Source organism: Eschscholzia californica, unplaced genomic scaffold (assembly GCF_041429995.1).
Source record: "Eschscholzia californica isolate CP2 unplaced genomic scaffold, dmEscCali1.0.p SCAF_5, whole genome shotgun sequence".
Taxonomy (NCBI): domain Eukaryota; kingdom Viridiplantae; phylum Streptophyta; class Magnoliopsida; order Ranunculales; family Papaveraceae; genus Eschscholzia; species Eschscholzia californica.
The window spans coordinates 36584298-36606828 of record NW_028238472.1 but is presented as its reverse complement, the minus strand read 5'-3'; the positions used below and the strand labels follow the sequence as shown (position 1 = coordinate 36606828).

General features: G+C 34.0%; 1 protein-coding gene across 1 annotated transcript; it reads right to left on the bottom strand.

Moving 5' to 3' along the window:
- Positions 1 to 3233: 3233 nt before the first annotated feature.
- Positions 3234 to 7268, bottom strand: LOC147538909 (Leucine-rich receptor-like protein kinase family protein). Its single transcript, XM_086642678.1, has 2 exons — positions 4527 to 7268; positions 3234 to 3802 (listed from the first exon to the last, which is right to left on the bottom strand). Exons 1-2 carry the CDS (start codon positions 7087 to 7089, stop codon positions 3420 to 3422), a joined length of 2946 nt encoding a protein of 981 aa, XP_086498804.1. The 5' UTR covers positions 7090 to 7268; the 3' UTR covers positions 3234 to 3419.
- Positions 7269 to 22531: the final 15263 nt, after the last annotated feature.

The window sequence follows — 22531 nt, the reverse complement described above, 5'->3', positions numbered from 1 at the left end:
AAAAAACATAACTAGGAGTAAGACTCGAAACACTAGACATCTACGCGAAAGTTCGGTATTCTGATCTAAATACAGTTTTGTTATCATTAAATATCACCCGCGTTTGGAACTTTCCAACAAATTATTTACACTCTTATCTACCGATTTCTTTTTTAAGGTGTGTTCCAATAATCTAAAGTAGTTTTTTTTTTCTTCTTCTTATGAACGTTCTTGATTTCTTTCTCTTAAATCAATTAAACTTTGCAAACCCCATGTTAAGCTCCATGAAGTTTAATTAGTTGATGTAATTAAAGAGAGAAAAAAAGTGTTGTTTGATTCGCTTTATTCATTATTAATGCTTGTAGAACGAATTAATATATTTGGATAGAGAAGGAAAGAAAGTAAACATAATTATGAAAAGGTAGAAGGAGAAGTGGACCACTAGAAAGGTTGTGGCTTAGCCAGCTTGGTGGTTGGAAAAAAAAGATAAAACCTCTCTTTTTCTATGACCATAGTGGAGAGCATTCTGTATCTAACCCTTCAATGTGTCAAAGATAAAACTTGTATTAAAGTATTAATAGGATATAACTATGAGACAATAATAGGCAAACAAATGCCCACTATATATACTCCCATTTATATATATTCAGCAAATTGGAAAGACATGATTTTGGTCCGATAAGTTTTTTTTATTAGAACTCTTTTTGTACAATTTCCTCTGTTTTATTTATTTTGGTATTGATAAATGATAAAAACGCAGCGAAAATATATTGTTTTGATGCTTTTAATCCGAGCAAGATGTTTTGATGTTTGTCATTTGAATTAGAGCAAGATGAAACATATAACGTGGTATATATACATTTTTTGACGTGGTTATTCCATTGCCTAAATGGCACAGACACATCATGAATATATAATGTGTAGTTTAGATACATCTTAAATAGAATAAGCTCTACAACTGACATCAACAAATATATTTTGCACCCTAAAGGCTATGTATTCATACATTTAGGTTATATTTGGCGCGCGAGAATCACGTGGGAATGGAATATGATTCTTGGGAATCATAATCATGTTTATTGTATGCTTGCAAAACTGAAAGGGGAGTCCTATTCCTCCAGGAAGGATTCCGCCTGAGTGAGGTAATAGCAAACTCAGGGAGGGGGTGGGTTTGTGATTCCCATTCCCGAGAATGTTATTTTGATATTTATAGACAAAATTATCCTTGATAAAATATTAGAATGATAAATATTAAATTAGTCTTTCACATAATAACACAACTAAAAAATATTAAAAACCAAGGGTTTTAGCCACCACCATAGCATCTCTCTCTCTTTCGCTCGAACGTTAGTCTCTCTAGTTTTTTCTTTCTCTCTAGTTCTTTGTGCATTCCAATTGATTTCATAACGTTTAAAAAGTTAAAACAAAATTAGCCAGGACCTTTATTTACTTTAAATAAATTTTTGAATACTACTAAAATTGGTTTATCCCGTTACTAATTCATATCTGCAAATTTGAATAGATAATATTGATTAAAATATATAACAAAGTTGACATATAATACATGAAGTTTAAGTAGAAGGATTTAACAAGACTTTTACAAAAATTTACAGTCCTACTCTATACGAACCAAACACGAAGTTAAGAATCTATGAGGAATTAGATTCTTATTTCTAGTCAAACCAAACATCAAATTAAAATAATCTGATTTCCCAGAATCGCGTTACGGGGGATGTGATTCCCAAGAATCACATTCCTTTCCTGCTCGCCAAACATGGCCTTACTTTATTTATATATTAATATCCTAATTTCTGTAAATCATGTATTTCTATTTGCACTAAGTATCAAACCTAGAATTTTCGGATTCTGGAGTAGGTATACAAAATAATGCTAAATGAATACAAATTCGAAACCGTAGTGGACAAATTTGAAATATTCGCAAAAACATCAAACTCTTCATTATGTGAGAACTTTACACGAAACACGAATCTACATTTTTTTGAATTTGTCGTCGGAGATCTTCAAACGAATTGTCATTGGTGTGGCACTTCTCCTCTTTTGTTAACTGATGAAGAGTTTTGGTCTCACCAGCCAAGTACATACGCTCAACCAAATGTTATAAAGTAATGTACATTTTACATTGTTGTGAGAGGAATTTATGTAATGCACAACGTGAAGGCTGCAAAAATTTGTATAATACGTGTGAAGCGTTTTTCGTGTTTGCCTCCATAGTAGTTATGATTTTTTGCTTGTGGCATCTGTTTCGCAACTTCGTGTTTGTATAACAACGAATTGGCATTACAAAATGTATTGTGCTCCAAAATTCAAATCCAGCGTGTGATAAAGACATGACATAATTTTCTGAACTTGAACACATTTCGCGATGAACGAATTGGCGTTACAAAATGTATTTTGCTTCAAAGTTCATATCAAGCGTGTGATAAAGACATAGCACCAACTTTGAAATTTGAAATTGTTTCACATTCATTTGGCGTACAAAACACATATTGCAATGAAAAAACAACTTATTAGACCATTACTACGAATTGCCGTTACAAAATGTATTTTTATCCAAAGTTCAAATCAAGTGTGTGATAAATACATGCAGGCAATTTTGAAATTTGAAACTCTTCACATAAATATGGCGTTACATAATGTATTTACTCCAAAATTTATAGTTATTTGTAACGCAAAATATATATTGCTCTCGTCAGGATGAGATTTAGTTTGTAAAAAACAATGACTATTGAAAAAAGCAATAGTTGGCGAGAGAGAAACCAGAAACATGGATCAAATTATATCTTTTTTCCTGAAAAAACTATGAGATTCTATTAAAAACCAGATCTAAAGCTAAGAAAAACATGTGTTGAAGGTGCAAAAAACATATTTGAAGCTACAAAAATCATATTTTTTAAAAATCAAGACAAAAATGACAAACCATTGAAGTAATGATGAACAAAACCAACTTAGCTTGGTTGTTTTAGTTTGAAGATAAACATGGTTCCTTTCATGGGAGAAAATAACCAAAACTGAATCTTGAAACTCAAAATAAACATTGTTGGAGAAGACATGAATTAAGAAGATGAACTATGATTTCGGCTGGAGAAAGAAAACATGGTTTTCTGTTGAAAAGAGAATATGAGTTAGAACTAATGCGAAGATAAACCATTTTAGAGTTTTATTTTGGATCATTCCCCCGGTTGCGCCTAAATATATTATGAAATTATAGCTACTTTACATTTTTTACACTCTCATTAGTAAGAAAACCTATAATGTACTATAGATATATGTCACCTTAACAACAAACAAAACATTTGATGACTCTCATATAACATCATTTCAACAAAAAACTCATACTATATACTCATTACAAAAAGCCATTCCAAAAACAAAACTTAACCAAATACGGCTAAAAGAGAGTAACTAATTAAGACCAACTCCTAATTATTTGTACCTTTAGTAGAAACTTTAACATTTGAACCTGAGATGCAAAATGATCCTGAGCGTTGAAATGACTCTAGGGTTTTTAGAATCTGGGTTCCTGATGGTCGAGTACTACGATCAAGAGAAGTACAATCTAGTGCAAGATTCATCATGTCAACAATCTCATTTTGATGATTCAAAATGATTTCTCCTTTGATCTTGTTGTCAACCCAAGAATCAAAATGACCGTCTGAATAACAATAACGTGCCCATTCGATGAAATTTCCGTGCATGCCTAGTTCACTATCCGAAGGACTTTTCCCTGTTAGAATTTGGATCAAGGTCATACCGAATCTGTATATATCATTATTCTCTATTATTTCCATCTCCTCCTTCGCTTCTGTTTCACATAAAACGGTCTCATCATTAGTTTGTAATTTATACGATTACCATATGGCTATAGATATGCATTCATTTTATGCAAAGTCTACTTTAACGGGGCTCGAAGACCAATGTTTGAATCTTACTGCACCAAAAAAGAAATGCACGAAGGCTATAGGATCGTGCTCGTCTCTGGTTCGATAACTTTATAGTTCACCTTTACTAAAATATGAAATTATGTGACTGATGGAGTTTAAATAATGCCAAAATAGTACTTGTAAATGATGATATTAGTACTTGATTAGTTTGACGACGGGGTAAGATTCTTTTTATTGCTTTCCTTTTTGACTTTTTACCTTGTGGAAACACAATTGGGTAGTCCATATAAATGATGAAAAGAACAATCTTATATTAAGCTCGTGACCCACCCCTATAATAGTGTCTTTCTTACATGATAGATACTGATAATTTACGTATCAGAATAGTACAAATACATCTAGTCAGTTCAAATTGGCACATCTCACTTTCTAGAACTAAAAATTTATTGGACGTTATAATTTTGATTCTTTGCATTTCCAGTTTCTTAGACATCTGTTACTGTCAGTTCGGGTATTCCTAATGTGCATTCGGTACTTCGTAGTTAAATATTAAAAAATTACCGTTAATGAATATAACTTACCAAGTTATCGGCATATTTATGTCATCTAATTTAAGTTTTATGTAAGGGGAAATTAGTCACGTACCCGGTGCAACGTAATCTGAAGAGAGAAAACGCTTGGGACAACCATTGACCACCAAGCCAGGAAGATTCAGTCTCATACGAGCTTCACCATTTTCATCAACTATCATCTTCTCCGACGACAAATTCTCCATTAAAACACTCTGAGAATACTTGCCATGCATAAATTTAATAACTTTCGCAACACCCATTATAATTTTCCGACGACAATTCCAACCCAAACTAGGAAGAATCTCATTCAAATTCTTCCCTTTTATATACTCATAAATCAAAATCCCACCTTTCTCTGATTTACAAATCCCAATCAGTTTAATCAAATTTGGGTGCTTAAGTTTTCCAAGATTTTCAATTTCTAACCAGAAATTTGAATAATTCAGACAACTAGTCTCTCTTAATTCCTTCACCACAAATTCTACTCCATTAGTAGAAGATGATTTTCCTTTATATAAACTTCCATCTTTTCCTCTTGAAATCAGATTCTCTTCTTTCATGGAAGATGATATATTTTCAATTGTGATTGATTTTTCATATTTAGAAATAAAGAACTTCAAATTCCAATCAGAATCTCCTTCATTATCAATACTTTTCAATCGAATTTCATTTTGTTTTCGAATGAATAAGATAACCGAAATAGCAAGACCAAGAACAGCCAAAACAACTAAAAGTGAAGTTATAAAAAACCACCAAACTGGTTTTTTGCCATTTCCGCAAACCGGCAAACCGCTTATAAGATTACCACCACAAAGATCATTGCCTGTTACTGCAGATGAACTGATATCAAGAAACGCTCCGGTAGACGGTAAACTACCATGAAAATGGTTATGAGAAATATTAATTTGAACTAGTGATTCAACTTTTCCCAAATTTGATGGAATTTCACCAGATAAATAGTTCTCTGATAAATCAAGATTACTCAATACTGGCATTTCAGATAAACTATCTGGAATATTACCTGTAAGAAGATTTTGACTCAAATCAAGATTCACTAATTTCTTACATGAAGATAACTCACTTGGAATAAAACCAGAAAACTTGTTTTTCTTGAGCTTCAATTGTACTAACTCTGATAAACCCCGAAAACTCGACGGAATTCTCCCTGAAAAGTGATTTTCAGATAAATCTAAGGTTTCAAGTTTGTCACTACCAAATAATTCCGGTGGTAAGTCACCGGAAAAACTATTATTTGCTAAACTTAGCATCTGAAGTGAAGGCATATTCCATTTTTCATGATCAATTCTACCTGTAAGTTTGTTACTCGAAAGATCCAAGAAGTAGATTAATGGAAGATTGAAGAAATCTGGTGATAACCCACCAGAGAGACAATTGTTTTGAATTCGAATTCGCTGCAAACTTCTACAATAACTTAAGCTTTTCGGAATACATCCTTCAAGGTGGTTCGAAAAAAGTATGAGTTTAAATAGTAGTCCAGATTTACAGAGTTCTTGAGGGATTTCACCAGTGAGTTCATTAGTAGAAAGATCTAATGCTGTAAGATTGTTCAATTTTCCGAGATTCTTAGGGATTTCACCAGATAATTTATTAGACCAGAGCTGAAGAACTTTCAATCTTGGTAAAGAAGATAAAGCTTTAGGAATTTTTCCTGTCAAATTATTTGAGAAAAGATGAAGAACTTCTAGGGTTTGTAATTGAATTATAAGTTCTGAAATCTCACCAGATAAACAATTATCACTTATGTCAAGTGAAATTAGGTTTTTAAGATTGAAGATAGAATTTGGAATAGAACCTGAAAGTTTATTCTGATAAAGAAAAAGGTATTGAAGATTTGTAAGATTTCCAACAGACCAAGGGATTTCACCAGTAAGATTATTATAAACTAAATCAAGATGATTTAAAAATTCTAAATTACCAATTTCTTTAGGAATTTCACCAGAAAGATTATTATAACCTAAATAAATCCACTTCAAGTTCTTCATTTGACCTAATTCTTTTGGAATTCCTCCAACTAATGAATTTCCAGCTAATGTTAAGTACTCAAGATTTCGAAGATTCGAAATCGAATTTATAATTTCTCCTTTTAATAAATTTCCACCAAGATCAAGAAATTTAAGACCTAAAAACAGAGTAATTTCAGTTGGAATAGTTCCAGATAACATATTATTTGAAAGATCTATTGATTCAAGTTGAGGAATGAAACCATTTGGAATAAAACCAGTGAAATTATTGTTACTTAAATTTAAATATCGAAGTGATAAACACGAAAATATTTTCTCAGGAATTTCTCCGGATAATTGATTGTTTGATAAATTTATAGTTTCAATGAAAGGAAGAAGGAGAATAGAATTAGGTAAATTTCCTGAAATGTTCTTACCGGAGAGTTCGATTCGCGATATATGAGTTGAATTCATGCAAGTAATACCATACCAGTTGCAGAAATTAATGGAGGAATTCCAATTTGAGAAGAAATTAAAAGGATCATTAACTGAAGATTTGAATGATAATATAAGTTCAAGATCAGATTTATCTTCTTGAAAGGAGTTAATTAAGATTGGAAATAACAAAATGACAAGTAAGAAAAAGTAAAGTTCAGCTCTTTTTTGCTTCTCCATTTTTAATTCACTTTCATGAGATAATTTGATTAAATTTCAGTAGAAATCACTCAATTATGATCAAAATTGAGATTTTTTTGATAAAGTGGAGAAATTTTAGAGTGAGAAAGATTGAAAATTAGGTTACTGAGATTCTTAGGGTTAGAGAGAGAGAGGGGTGAGTGTTGAGTGTGTGAGGGAGGGAGAAGAAATGGAGGAGAGTATAAATAGAGGGGAAAGGAGAAGGGAGTTCAAAAAGGATGAAATTACTAAAATGCACCTTGACTTAACTTTGAAAAGGTTTTGAAAAAGGTGACTGGAAAACGTAACGGTAGAGAGAGAGAGAGAGAAGGGGAAGGAGGTTTTTAGGTTTGTTTGGGGACAGATGTTTTGTAAAAAGGGAATGATCTTTTGTCGGGAATACTTTTTTGACCCGAGATTCAACTTTATTTTTCGTTACAAAAATTGTACCCGTTACAATAAAGGATTCGTCTTTTACTAAACCCCTATCTCCATCTGTTAGGGGGTTGGGTGATGGATCTCATAATTCTCATTGACACTTTTTTTTTTTTTGTTGAAAGGTTCTCATTGACACTTGGGAGTCCACACATTCAAATTCGGATATCTGAGATAAGAAATGGCTACTTATTAGATCAAAATGTTTTATATAACAATAAAAAAACAACCATGCTTATAACAAATTACATAGATCTTTTTGTCATTGTAACTTTCAATATGTAAATCTCATAAACCTCTCCTTTTCAAGAGTCTTGTATATAAGGTCGGTCATGAGATTTCAGAGGCCCGAAGCCAGTTTTAAAAATAAGGCATACACGCTTTTTGTTAAGTTTGTGGTCATCCAACTCAGAACCAATTAGCAATGAGTGGAGAGGACCTATACTTTATATTCTTGGTTGCTAGTTACCCGTTCTCCCATGTGAGACTATTCTCACACGCCCCCTCACGTGTGGCGTTCTTTGAGCCTAACACGTGTGTTTTTTTTCTTTACGGGTGACGTGGAGCACGTGTGGCTTTTAAGCCTATCACGTGTGGGCCTAGCTCTGATACCATGTTAAGTTTGTGGTCATCCAACTCAGAACCAATTGGCAATGAGTGGAGAGGACCTATACTTTATATTCTTGGTTGCTAGTTACCCGTTCTCCCATGTGAGACTATTCTCATTTCACGAAGAAAAAAATTTGTATGTCAGAACTTTCTACATTTTCCAAGTGTGATTTTAAAACATGAAACTTGTTTTTATAACTTGCGCTCTGGATCGAGTTATTTGATTGAGTTGTTAGTAAAAGGCTCGGATTCGGGAAAGCTTTGTCGGTCCTTAGTAGATCTCCCGATCAAGTAGTTAAGCGAGTTCGGAACTCGTCACGTTAATAGCATTTCAGTTTTTTTAAAAAATGATTTTTTGAGAAAGGAGCCCAAAAAAAAAATTAACTTTTATTTTGTACATATGGTGATAGTGTTGGTTGTGGTTGATGTGGTTGTGGTGGTGGAGGTTCCATAATGGTGATTTTGAGGTTTAGTAATAGTGTTGGTTGTGGTGATGATGGTGGTGGTAGTGGAGGATTACGGTAAAGGTTGGTAATTGTGGTGGTGGTAGATGTGGTAGTGGAGGTATAATGGTGGAGGTGTTGTAGTCTTGGTGGCGGTAGAAGTGTCAACTAAAGTAACTAAAAAAGTACTATTTAATGGTGGTGGTTATAGTGTTAAAGTTAGTAATTTTGATGGAATTTAGTAATTGTGGTGGTGGTAGTAGAAGTGTCAATCAAATTTGGGTTGTTTGGATTTTCGAATATGCTTTCTACTTTTCTCTTTGTTTTTTATGAAACCATTGAAACCATATTTCATTCCAAAGTGATTAAATCACTGATTACATGGATATAATGTTATTTCTCTCGGTTCTCTGATTACATGGATATAATGTTATTTCTCTCGGTTCAGCAACATGAGAGTTACATAAGTAAATTCTCACGATTTCGAATGCAAAGTGCCTCATGAAGTGAGAGAAATTGGACTAGACACTGACGAAAATAAGAAAGAAAAAAGATGACAGGATCCTAAAGATCACGGATGAAAAGACCCTAAAGGTCAACAAAAAATTTGAAAAACAATACTATTACTAATACTAACAGAACCACCGTAGTCGTCACCGGAAAACCGCTTTCATCACCGAAAAACCGTTTTCATCGCCGAAAAACCGCCGTCATCCCCGGAGGACCACCACCACCGCAAAGAAACCGCCTCCATTACAAGCACCCACTGTCCCGACGAATAGGCCATTATGTGTTATAAAATCACCATCTTCTCATACCACTAACCATTCCCCACCAACACCACAAAACACCATGAAATCCTCCACCACCACCACCATTAATCACAATCCAATGCTTCACCACCACCACCACAGCACCATCACCCCACCTCACCTCATAGCCCTCGCCACCACCACTAAACCTACTCGAAAATCAGTGGATCTAGCCCTAAATCAGTCGCACCACCCCCACCATCAAACCATCACCATTATTGAGACCGCCTTACCACCACCACATCCCAACACAAAACAACACCAAATCATACCATATATCGCACCACCACCATCCCATCACGAACCGGTTTTACTGTAAAAGAAAGAGAGAGGAGAGAAAGAGGAAGAGAGAAGCAATAAAGAAACATAAAGGGTTCCAGCGAAGGAATGACCCTTCGCCGGAGGAATCAAAACTATATCTGGAAGACGGTTTTTCCTAGAGAGAGAAAATGTTGGAGTTGGTCTCCCGTTGTTTTCAGAGACTTTTAAGTGTAACATGCTTTCTACTAGTTGAGGTACAGTAGACAGCTTGTTATTCTAATAATTTTTCTTATAAAGATAAAATATCGGCCCCCTTTAGATATATCTTTGTAATTTACGAAGCGAGGCTCCCCAGTGCAGGCCTACTTGTATAACATTTAGAAATCAAATTAACTACCTACTTCTTTTAAATTCTCACACTATTTTTCTCTCTCCCATCTTCAAACTTCCAGTTCACACAATTCTTTCTCTTCTTTCACTTTTCTCCCGAAACAACCTTATAATATCTCCAAACTTAATTTAATTACAATCATTAATTTCTGCATTTTTATTACTCTCTCATATACTTGTAAAAAAAATCTATTTCCTACGGACTATACTCTAATTTATGTAACAAATAGCATAAGTTTTTTGCCCGTAACCTGACAATTATAAATCTGTACCGTTGAGTCATTTTAGGTAAACTGTGCTCTCTAGTTTAAGTAATTTTTCTTTAATTTTAAGGTTGGCGTTTTGGGAAAATAAGAAAATTTTTCGGGATAACATTTCTAAATGGAACTTATGAATTTTGACAAATTTTTTGGAGTGTAAAATTTCAAAGGGAAGCAAAAACCCGTCTTCCTCGACTCCTATAGCCAACTCGGCCACCACCACCACTATTTTCCCCCTTTTTTTTCCCTTCTTTCCTTCCACCGCTTCTATTTGTCCTTCTTCTCTCTGTCATCCATCTCCTTTTCTATCTTTCCTCAATTCTCTTTATCTAATCCGGCGCGAGAAAGATCCCTTGGCAGGAAACCAATGTGGTTTTGGGGACTTGTTTTTTGTTTTTGCATAAATTGGGGGACTTGTTTTGGTACGAGTGTTTACCCGCGCGAGCATTGATAGAGGTAAGATCCCATAATAATGGGTCCACATAATCTGGTCTCGATGCCACGGTGAGTATTTGCCTGAAACATTGGTTGAGGTAAGATCCCATGAATAAGGAAAACAATGCGTCTAGACGACCCGCATGTGGGGACCGTCTGTTGGACCGTCTTGTCCACGTGGACAAGACGCCAACAAACTTTCCACGTGGTCATCTTCGAAGCAATACCTGAGAGATTAAAGGTCTGGAGAGAGGAATTGCCTAGAGAGAGAAGGATATTTTTTGATGGAAATAATCCAAAAAACTCTCTTTCTAAATCTTCTTCTCATTGTTTCAACAAAAAAAAATCTTCTTCTCACTCAACATCTGTTTTTTATGGCTTCTGGATGAACAAATTGAATTCTCAAAATTCATGACCTCTTCATTTAGGGCAAATTAATTTCATCTTCTTTAACCTATCCAAAATTAGGGTGTTGTCCTCTTGAAGAACATGACTCCAAACTTAGGTTTCCTTCCAAGTCCCTAAAATCAAACTATATGAAGTCTATCACTTGATCAATCTTTGTTCAAAATTAGGTCTTTTTTCTCAATATCCTCGATCAATCATCTCCTATAAGTGGATTTATAAGATCCAAAAAAAAAAATTCTTCTTTTTCCCCTTCCGGATTTGGAACAAGAGATTTCTAGTGGAAGAAATAAACACAAGTTATGTAAAAACAAGTCTTTGAAATTCTTTAACATTTGATTTGGTAAGTAAATCAGTCTTCACTATGTTCATCTGCTTTTTGTTGAGAGATATCTTCATCTGTTTGGGATCCTTACTTTGAGTGAAGGATGAAGATGCTTCATCCAAAACCCCTGGTGTGAGGGACTAACTAGAGAGAGAAAGGAGGAGCTAACAGAGAAAAAGAGAGAGTTTGATAACTTTTAGTTTCTCTCTCCAGACTCTTTCTCTATCCTGTCCCTCATCGTTTTAAAAAAATGACTTCTGTTGGCGTCTTGTCCAAGTAGACAGGACGGTCCAACAGACGGTCCATAAAATACGGGTCGTTTGAGAGAGACTAAAAGTTATCAAACTCCCTCTATTCCTCTGTTAGCTCCTCCTTTCTCTCTTCAGTTAGTCCCTCACACCAGGGGGTTTGGATGAAGCATCTTCATCCTTCACTCAAAGTAAGGATCCAAAACAGATGAAGATATCTCTCAACAAAAAGCAGATGAACATAGTGAAGACTGATTTACTTACCAAATCAAATGTTAAAGAATTTCAAAGACTTGTTTTTACATAACTTGTGTTTATTTCTTCCACTAGAAATCTCTTGTTCCAAATCCGAAAGGGGAAAAAGAAGATTTTTTTTTGGATCTTATAAATCCACTTATAGGAGATGATTGATCTAGGATATTAAGAAAAAGACCTAATTTTGAACAAAGATTGATCAAGTGATAGACTTCATATAGTTTGATTTTAGGGACTTGGAAGGAAACCTAAGTTTGGAGTCATGTTCTTCAAGAGGACAACACCCTAATTTTGGATAGGTTAAAGAAGATGAAATTAATTTGCCCTAAATGAAGAGGTCATAAATTTTGAGAATTCAATTTGTTCATCCAGAAGCCATAAAAAACAGATCTTGAGTGAGAAGAAGATTTTTTTTTGTTGAAACAGTGAGAAGAAGATTTAGAAAGAGAGTTTTTTGGATTATTTCCATCAAAAAATATCTTTCTCTCTCTAGGCAATTCCTCTCTCCAGACCTTTCATCTCTCAGGTACTGCTTTGAAGATGACCACGTGGAAAGTTTGTTGGCGACGTGGACAAGACGGTCCAACAGAAGGTCCCCACATGCGAGTCGTCTAGACACATTGTTTTCCTAATGGTGGATCCTCGCAATCACGTCTTGTAGTGTACAGTGCCAAGAAGAACAATTTTGCGTGCTGTGTTTAGAACTGAAAAAGAGAGAAGAGGATCTCGTCTAATTCCCATTGATAGAGATTGGGTGGATCCAGTATTGATAAAGGTAAGATCTCCTGTGGGTTAGAGAGAAGATGAGGGGAGAGAAAGGAGAATGACAAGAGAGGCATGAAGAAGAGAGGAAGGAAAGAGAGAAATAATAGTGGTAATGGTAGTCGACGAAGATGGTGGACGGCGAGAAGAAAGATTAAAAAGAATTAAAGGTTGCCGGCAACGGTCGTTAGGAGAAAAAAAAAAAGTAAAAAAAATTCGCTCAAAAATTGTTTCCCTATAGTTATCTACAAAGTTTTTACACTCTTGAAAAATATTTTTATTTCCCAAAACTGCTGGCCAATTATAATATTGCAATGAGAACATCCAAACTTTAAATATTTCTTCTCTCTCTCTCTCTAGGAAAACTGGAGACTATGGCATAACGACTCTCTGTGGCAAAAGTGAGAACTTGAATTTGTTATTTCACTATTTATTACTTTGGATTCGTCTGTTAGAGTAATGTTTTAGTTGATTTCTTTCAATAATTGTGTTGAAGTTGTTCATACTCAGATCTAAAGAAGAAGATGACATTTGGTTGGAAATGCTTCTAAGAATACTACAATATCTAGCTATTCTTCAGAGAGAATAAGTTTGTTTTCCTAAGAACATTTTGAGAATGAAATAGATAGAAAATGAATCAATCACGGGTCCGTGGGTATATAGACCAAAATAATGTTCAAAAAAGGTTTATGATCCAATCTTCCCAAAATATGGGTATTTAGTCCTTTTACATTATGGACATAATAACCCATTCTTTATGAAATAACTACCGTCCATGTCCCTCCTACAAAAATCGCGGGATTTTTTTATTTTCCAGGGTGAATTTGGAAACTACATCTAATGTGGGCGTGATTTGGGGGATTTAAAGCAACTAACGTATAAATCCGAAATTGATTTTTTTCTCTCTCTTCTAACCGTTTTGGAAAGCAAATCTATTTCCAAATCGATTCAAAACAAAAATCTTAACCAAATCAGTTTTCTCTCTCTTTACAGATTTGGAAACCAAATCAATTTTCTCTCTCTTACTATGTAATTTTTTTTCGATTCAAATCAATTTTCTCTCACTTAACTTTCAAATTTGGAAATAGAATATTTTCTTGAATCAATTAAGCGTGATTTGGGGATTAATATACAAAACGTATATATCACTTTCTCTCATTTAACTTTCAGATTTAGAAATATTAAATTTTTTGTAAAACATTACAGCAACATTTGTTTTAGTTTTTACTCATACATAAATACACATCGAATACAAATTATGAAACAAATACGTAAATTATGTGTTATTTATGACGAGGAAACCATCATTTGTCATGTATACAACGTAATTTATCAAACTTATGTGGGTCATGTTCAATAAATTACACATAATTTCTTTTACATTACACATCGTTTACATTCTGTTACAAAAAAAATACAAAATCTTCTCTGGTTCAAAAATGGTGCACATCCATGTACTCTCCATTTGTAGTCTTGAGCAGGACACACAACAGTTACACTATATGTCGAAGAGCTAATCCAAATGCTTTTGCACCACCAGGAAACAACTGACCAACTTTAGTAAATATTTTATCCCAGCATCAGATTTTAGTTTCGTTGACTTACCTTGATTTAATGACTCTGTTTGAAATTTCATCTGTTATATCAAATCTACACACATAAATACACATACGTTAAACAAAAAAAATCATATATTGTATTATAAATTACATGTACAGTTTCGTAAATTATGTATAATGTTTGTCAAATTTTAACAATATTTGAAGGTTTTGAGTGGTTTGGTAAGCTTAACAAGGCTACTGTTTTGGATGAAAAGTATGCAAATTTACTATGAATTGCCTATAATTTATTTCAAAGTACATGAGATTTGGTAGTGAAGCGAAGTTGTTCTACTAATGAAATGAGTATTGTTTTGGGTTTAAAAGTACGTGTAATTTTCAATAAATTACCCATAATTTATAAACATTAATATAATGTTTTTGATATTCCTGATAAAGTATGGATAATTTGTTAGAAAATACATATATTATATTTTCTGTTATAAAAACATCGTACGGAAGATGTTTGAGTAATTTACTATAAATTATGGGAATTTACCAGAAATTACATGTAATGTAGATTCTGTTATGAGGAACCGTACGGAAAAATACCGGTTTCATAAATTTGTACGGATTGAAAATGAGATCTGAAGAACAAATGTGAATATTATTAAGCTTAAACAACAATCTAAAGATATATGGTATGATGATTGATTGCAATAATAACATACTCGATTTGAAGGATTCAAAAAAGAAAATAAACATCAAACAATCGAAAAATAATGAATTAGTAAACAAATCTTTGAAACTTTTATTCAAATCATATATGATCAACTTTAGAGAGAGAGAATCTGTTATAATAAACTGAAACAGAGTATAAAAACTTATAAAACAGACGAAAATTGACTTCAATAATGTGTTTTACCTGATTAATGATGAAGAAGATGATTTCAGCCGCTTGATTTTTTGATGAAGAAGATGATTTCAGCAGCTCTAATGAATATGAAACGATGAAGAAGATGATTTCAGCAGCTCTAATGAATATGAAATAATGTTTCTGATTTAATGGAGGATTTCTAGAAGATTAAGATGTAGAGAGAGAAAGAAAACAATTGTTTTGGTTTCGGTTACAAATTTATAATGAAGATCACGGTTTCTTTGTTTAGAAACGTGATTGGAGAGAGAAATTAGGAGATAAAAATGAAAAGATATTTGGTGAATTAGAAGATAAATGTGTTTCTGTATTTAAGGAAGGTTAGTTTAGGTATTAAAATTTATTATATGTTCTAAGGATTTGTGTTTTCTCTCTAGATGTATACAAATGGATTAGATATCTATTTATATTAATATTTTAGTTTTTAAACCCTTTATGGGATTAGAGAGGATTAAAAGTGGTATTAGGGGTCATTTTTTGGGCCATACACTAAAAAATTCTTGATATTTATAGATATTATTTCATACATAAATCACAATTACATATAATAAATGTGTCACTTTCAGTTATTGCAAGAAACAATAGTTTTTTGGCTTATTATGTATAATATTTTGACTCAAATGATAATTTTCTAAGATCTCAACAATATTCAAATAAACATATTAGTGTGCGAACAACCTAAAATATTAGTGAAATAAATGTAAATAAATATTGTTATTCAATTAAACATATTTGTGAACAAACATTTTAGGGACCAAATCTTGTTGTTCAAATAAATATTAATTAAAATTTGATTTAGAAGTTGACGTAGTATTTTAGTGACCAAATGTTTTCTTCAGACTATTTTTTTTTGTAACGGGATGGTCGAAAGTAACAAGGTAGAGAATGTAGCAATTTGAAGTAATTGTAGCACTCTTGAATAATGTATAATATCTTTGGATGTTGATCGGCTTGAGAAATATGACTGTTATCATTAGAATATTGACAAAGGGAACGCAGAGCCAAGGTAATTATGTTTCGAACTTTTTTCTTACTGTAAGAACCAAAATAATTGGTCTAAGTCAAAGAATCTCTCTTGAATTTTCACAATCTAATAATGGTAGGGAGACATTTTCACATATGAATGATTAAGTTGCTTAAATTTTGTGCAAAATTGAAATAATTCGTGGAATGATCACTTCAGACATAATAAATATAAACTACTTATTAAGAAGCTAAATTTCACCATCAATTTATTAAAATTGCTTCTTTCTCTAATGTCATTCTCAGTATTTGTAAATATCCTTAAAAGTTTTCACTGGTAGGTAAATATCCATAGGAGAATATATATAATTCCGTTAGTAAGAATGTCTATGTGTAATATTGCATCAAAGTTTCTTCTGCAAAAGAAAAACATTTACATTATTAAATATCCATGTCCAGTCTAAATGATTCAGGCAGGGCATTATTAGTTAGGTGGAGGTTTTGGGGTATAATGAAAAAATTTGGGGACATAAAGACTTAGAGCATCTCCAATGCAAGACTCAATCTTCAAATCTTAAGTGCCACCTAGAATTTTAGAATTTTTTTGAGAAAAAACCTCTCTAATGCAAAACTCAATTGAGATCTTAAGATAATGTGGAAGCATTAAGTTTTAAGATGTCTCAACTAGAAACTCTATTTTTGAGATCTCTTTTGAGAGTCTTAAGTGTTCTAGTCATCAAATTTAATTTTTGAACCAATAAAAAACCTTTCTTTCTCAACCACTTTTTCCTATTAAATACTCACTCCGTCCCAAAATGAATGACCTAATTTCTATTTTGGGTTGTCCCATTTTAGAGTCCTATTTCTAAAAATAAAGAAAGGAACTTTTCGCTCTTTCCAATAATACCCATTATTATAAATTTAATGACAACTTTATCTAAAGGTAAGTTCAACTTTTTCATTGTAAATAAAAAAGTTAATGAGGGTACAATTGGAAAAACCATGTTATTTTTGAAAGCCAAACAACAATTAATGATGTTCCCTTAATAAGTTGAGTTTTCAAAATAGGTCATTCATTTTGGGACTGAGGGAGTATATGTGTAACATGTGTATCTATTAGAGTTTTTTTAGAGTATTGCATTGGAGAAGGACTTGAATTAGAGACACTCAAGTTAACCACATAGGAAAGAGAATCTCTATTGAGACTCAACACATAAGCCAAATAAATTTTTTTTTAAGTTTTGCATTGGAGATGCTCTTAGTCCATCATTAGCGCTAGGTGTCGGGGAGCAAGGCGAAGCGGTCAGCGAGAGTCGGTTGTCTTGTCAGCGAGGGTCAGTTGTCGGCGGGTTGCGTCTCGGGTTTTGCTGAGAAGAAAATCGCACGAAGAAAAAAGGGTGCGTCGGGTTGGGTCGCGGGTTAAGGTTTGAGTCACGGGTCTGGATTCTGGTCAGGTCGCAGGTTGCCAAGGAACCGGTTTTTAATGGGCCTGCATCGGGTTCTAAAAACACCTCCGAGAGGTTATATTGCTATAGCCACGTTGAGTCCAAGTTTTTTTGTTTGTATTTAAAATGTAAAAAACGGGTCCGGAAGTGGGGAACAGGGTTTTGTTTGAACCCTGGGTCTTTTGGGGCAGGAATGAAAAATAACTATGAAGTCGAATTCGGAAAAAATTGATAATCTTAGTCTGTCTTATTGGTCGGATTTGAAAAATAATTAGGGTTATTTCCCTAATGGCCCCCAACTTTGTGAACAGCTTCCCGCCTGGCCCCCTACTTTACGAGAAATATCCATATGGCCCCCTTCCGTTATAACACCGTCATTCTCTCTCCTCCATCATGTTTTCTCTCTCTGCCAACTCACGCCACATCATCTGTTACGCCACCTCATCACCTTCTCCGGCAGAGGTCGCCGGCCGGCCAATTTTTCGGCCGGCGACCTTCGAACTAAAAAAAAAAATTGGAGACCTTCGCCGGAGTAATTTTAGAGAGAGAGGGATTTTTTTTTTTTTAGTTTGAAGGTCGCCGCCCAGAAAATTGGCCGGTCGGCGACCTCTGCCGGAGAAGGTGATGAGGTGGCGTAACAGATGATGTGGCGTGAGTTGGCAGAGAGAGAAAACATGATGGAGGAGAGAGAATGACGGTGTTATAAACGGAAGGAGGCCATATGAGTATTTCTCGTAAAGTAGGGGGCAGGCGGGAAGCTGGTCACAAAGTTGGGGGCCAGGCGGGAAGCTGGTCACAAAGTTGGGGGCCATTAGGGAAATAACCCAAATAATTATAACGATCTAGTCTAACTAACAAATATTGATTCGAACTCTAGAAGAAAGAAAAAGAATAGACTAGTACTTACATTTGAGTGCAGAGGTAGAAATCAAAGAAAGAACAAGAAAGATCCCAAATAACGTCGAAGAACATCCTATCATCGTATACCATGTGAAAATAATAACTCCAACATAAATAATATTGAATCAAAGGCATTCTTTATTGATTATTAAACATGAATTTGTAGAGCTTTCAACAAAAAAAAAACATGAATTTGTAGAACTTTACAAAGGGAAAAATGACCTTAATAGAAGGAACAAAAAATAGAAAGTCTAAATTCAAATAAAGGAATGTAATATTTCTATTTACATGTACAGACTAATTAATATGAAAGGAGATATTATTCCTACATTCTTGTTATATTACTCCAAAATTACTTCATTATCATCTCTCATAATCATCAACATCTTCACAATTAATACGTGGTGATAACTTTGGAAAATTAAATCTAACAACACCTAATGAAGATCGAAAGAGAGAGAGAGAGTCTCCCGACCAGTTCTGTAGCTGTTTGCTGTCGTCAAACCAACTAATATTAAAATGTAAGTTGAAGTTAAGTCAGACTCATAAGAGAAAGAGAAACTGTGGTGGTAATGGTGTTGGGTGGTTCAGTTAAGAATAAGAAGACCGAGACAGAAGTACTTTAGCAAAAAGAAAAAAAAATGCTAGAGGATCAAAATGAAGAACAAATCTAGTCTGTTCTTCAAACCAAAATGAAAAATTGAGAGTACATTAATCGTGAGAGAGAGAGAGAGGTGAATCCAAATAAAAATTAATTAATTTTGGAATTAGAAAAAAAATTGAACCTACTGAGGTCGTGAAGAGAAAGATAACAAGATGATGATGAAGATGAAAAGTGACAAAAAAGAAACTAAGGGACTAAAACAGAAATACAAAAGATAAAGATAAATGGGTTATATGGGAACGATTTTATTTGACTTATGAGTGAATACATACATTAAAAAAACAAAAAGAGGTTATCTAGGTATTTTGTATAAACTAGGGGAAATTCTGAAGCAACATTTACTACATAAGCAAGATTATTAGTGAAGGGATTTGAGTAGAAACTATGTATTGACTACAATGAAATATTATCCACAGTTGTGAAGTGGCAACAATTAGAGTCGTACTCAGCCTGGTGGCTTTAAAAAAATCTCTTAATTGAACAACTAGATGTAAAAACAACATATCTTCATGGGAGATCTTGATGAAGAAATTTACATAGAGAACCTAGTTGGTTTCGTTGAAGAGAGAAAACAGTAGATGGTGCGCAAGCTTTGAAAGAGCTTATGTGGTTTAAAACAGGCCCAAGGCAATGGTACAAGAAGTTTGACGATTTTATCCTAAAAAACAACTACACAAGATGTAACGCAGATCATAGTTGTTATGTCAAAAGGTTTGATTTTTGTTACATCGTATTATTATTGTAAGTTGATGATATGTTAGTGGTTGGAACATCTCTTCAGAAAATCGAGAACTTGAAGTGTCAGTTGGCAGGTGAATATGTCTTGAATGATCTTAGTGTAACTCGAGCAATTGTTGGCATGAGAATTATTAGGGACAAGTCTAAGGCTACACTTATGCTCAGCAAGCTAAATATATTGGGTTTCAACAAAAAAAAAAAAAAAAAAAAGCTAAATATATTGGGGGGGGGGGGGGGGGGGGGGTTCTAAAGAGGTTTAATATGGAAGGTGCCAAACAAGTTGGCATGCCAGTTCAAGATTTCGATGTTGCAGAGTCCCGTGACAAGTGTGGAGAAAGAATTGATGGCAGGTGTGCCATAAACATCACCCATTAGGAGTCTTATGCACGCTATAATGAGCACAAGACCGAGATATTTCCCATGCAGTGGGAGTACTAAGCAGATATTTTATCAACCCTGGTAAACAACACTGGAACGCATGAAGTGGATTCTCATGCACTTTAGAGGGCCCACTAATGTAATACATGCTAATATGTGGATGCAGGCTTCACCGACGACCTTGATAAAAGGAGAAAGTACAACATGGTGTGTTTATACTTTTGGATCCAGTGCAGTGAGTTGGAACTCACAGTTATAGAAGTTGGTGACATTGTTAACAATGGAAGTAGAGTATGTTAGTGATAGAAGCAAGTAAATGATATGGTTCAAAGGTTTATTAGCATAGTTGATCGTGAAAAGGAGAAAAATATTTCGTACAATGATAGTTAGAGTGTTAGTCACTTGCCAAGAGCTCAACTTATCATGCAAGGACAGACATATAGATATTTGCTACCATTTCAATCAGTCAATTCTGGAAAATGATGAACTACCATTGGAAAAGATTTGTGGTTTCAGTGCTAATAACCCTTGGTTGGAGTGGTAAGAGGTATAATCTTCCACCTTAGAGGTCAAGAGTTCGAGGCACACGCTGAACAATTCAAAAAAACATTTGTGGTTCAGAGAATCTAGCAAACATGTTAACCAAATGAGTCACAATTGAAAAGTTGAAACTTCGTCATGCTTCAGTGGGTCTGTCGAACTGAGAGAATATGTAGCTGCATAAAAAAGGTTGTGTTAGCACCAATTCAAGTCCAAAGAGAATCACTAGAACTCTAAAACTTGAGGTCACTAGTTTATTTGACACCGAGAGATTATCATATAGTGGGCCCAAATAATTAAAGGATGTAGCCTAAAGGCTAAAGTCAAAAGCTCAAACTCACCTTTCCACTTTCACATTACCCTAGCTTAATGTGGGTCAACCTTAGTCATCCCTTCCTTGTTTTGAGGGAAAAAAATGCAGTAATGCATTAACGAAGATGGAGAAAATCTTAGCCAATTATTAATTGTCTTTCTTTGATATTACGAGTAAATGAAGCCTATAAATGACCATGCTCATTTACAATATTATGATTATCCCACCTTAAGCGAGTGTTCTCTTTTTTGTACAAGTGAGAAAAGAAAGAGTGGGAGATCAACAGATTTTGTAGTGGGAGGGTAAGAGAATCGTAGTGAAATTTTGTAACCGAGGAGTGCACTAGATTTTGTGTACGGTATCTGGGAAAATTGTAACTTCGTATTCATAATGGATTAGTTTTGTGCGACTCAAAGATGAAGTAAGACTTGCTCTGAACCTGTCTAAATCTTGCGTGTCATTATTTTTATTTATTTATGTTGTTTTTTTTTTTTTGGGAAATTGACTGCGATCTACGACAGTCATTACATTGGCATTGATACATCAAAGATTTGATTAGCACGAAACTGCCGAATTCAAACTCTTACAAAGAACGGGCCTATAGCCCAACTAAATTATGGCCTAAAGCCCAACAACGTTATTTATACTTTAATAACCCAATTTCAATAAACCATGTAAACCACCTCCTCTGGGAATCGAACATGGGACCTCCAGGATTTTGGAGTTTATGTCAACACATTGGACCACTTCGACAATCAATTGTTGCCAAACGTAATGGTTCCGTTGATTTGTGTTATATTTATTCACAATTGCATTTTAAGATTCTAGTATTTTTGCATTAGAGAAAAAAATCTCAGTGATTTGATCCTGACATTTCCCCATTAAACAAGTATAACCCAATCATAACAAGAGAGGGTAAAATACATCAGCTAAGATAGACACAAAATATAATGGCCAGTAAATTTTTGTAGAGCAATTGGTAATAGTTCAAAAATCTCATCTTTAAATGGAATGCAGTTATGCAAGTGAAAAAAATAATAGTATATAATTTTGTACTTTGTATAGCCACACAATCTTTATTTATTAGTACACTATATTCTTTTCTCTTTCTCTCTCATGCCCCCCACACACATATATACAAATAGAATGAGCATAAAAGTGGGACAAAGTGGATGGAATGACCAAAAAAGCTTTTCTATGTTGAAAGTTTAAGAAGAAAGTTCAAAGAGAAATGTTAAAAACAAAAAGTGAAGAGGAAAAAGATATGTTCAAGCTACTAATACAACTCGTGCCCCTTCCTTTTTTAAAGGCCCACCGAAATTCTCTTTTTCTTTTTCTTAAGGGATATGCAGTGTGCGGTCTTTGTCACACGGAGCATGCCTTGTTGAT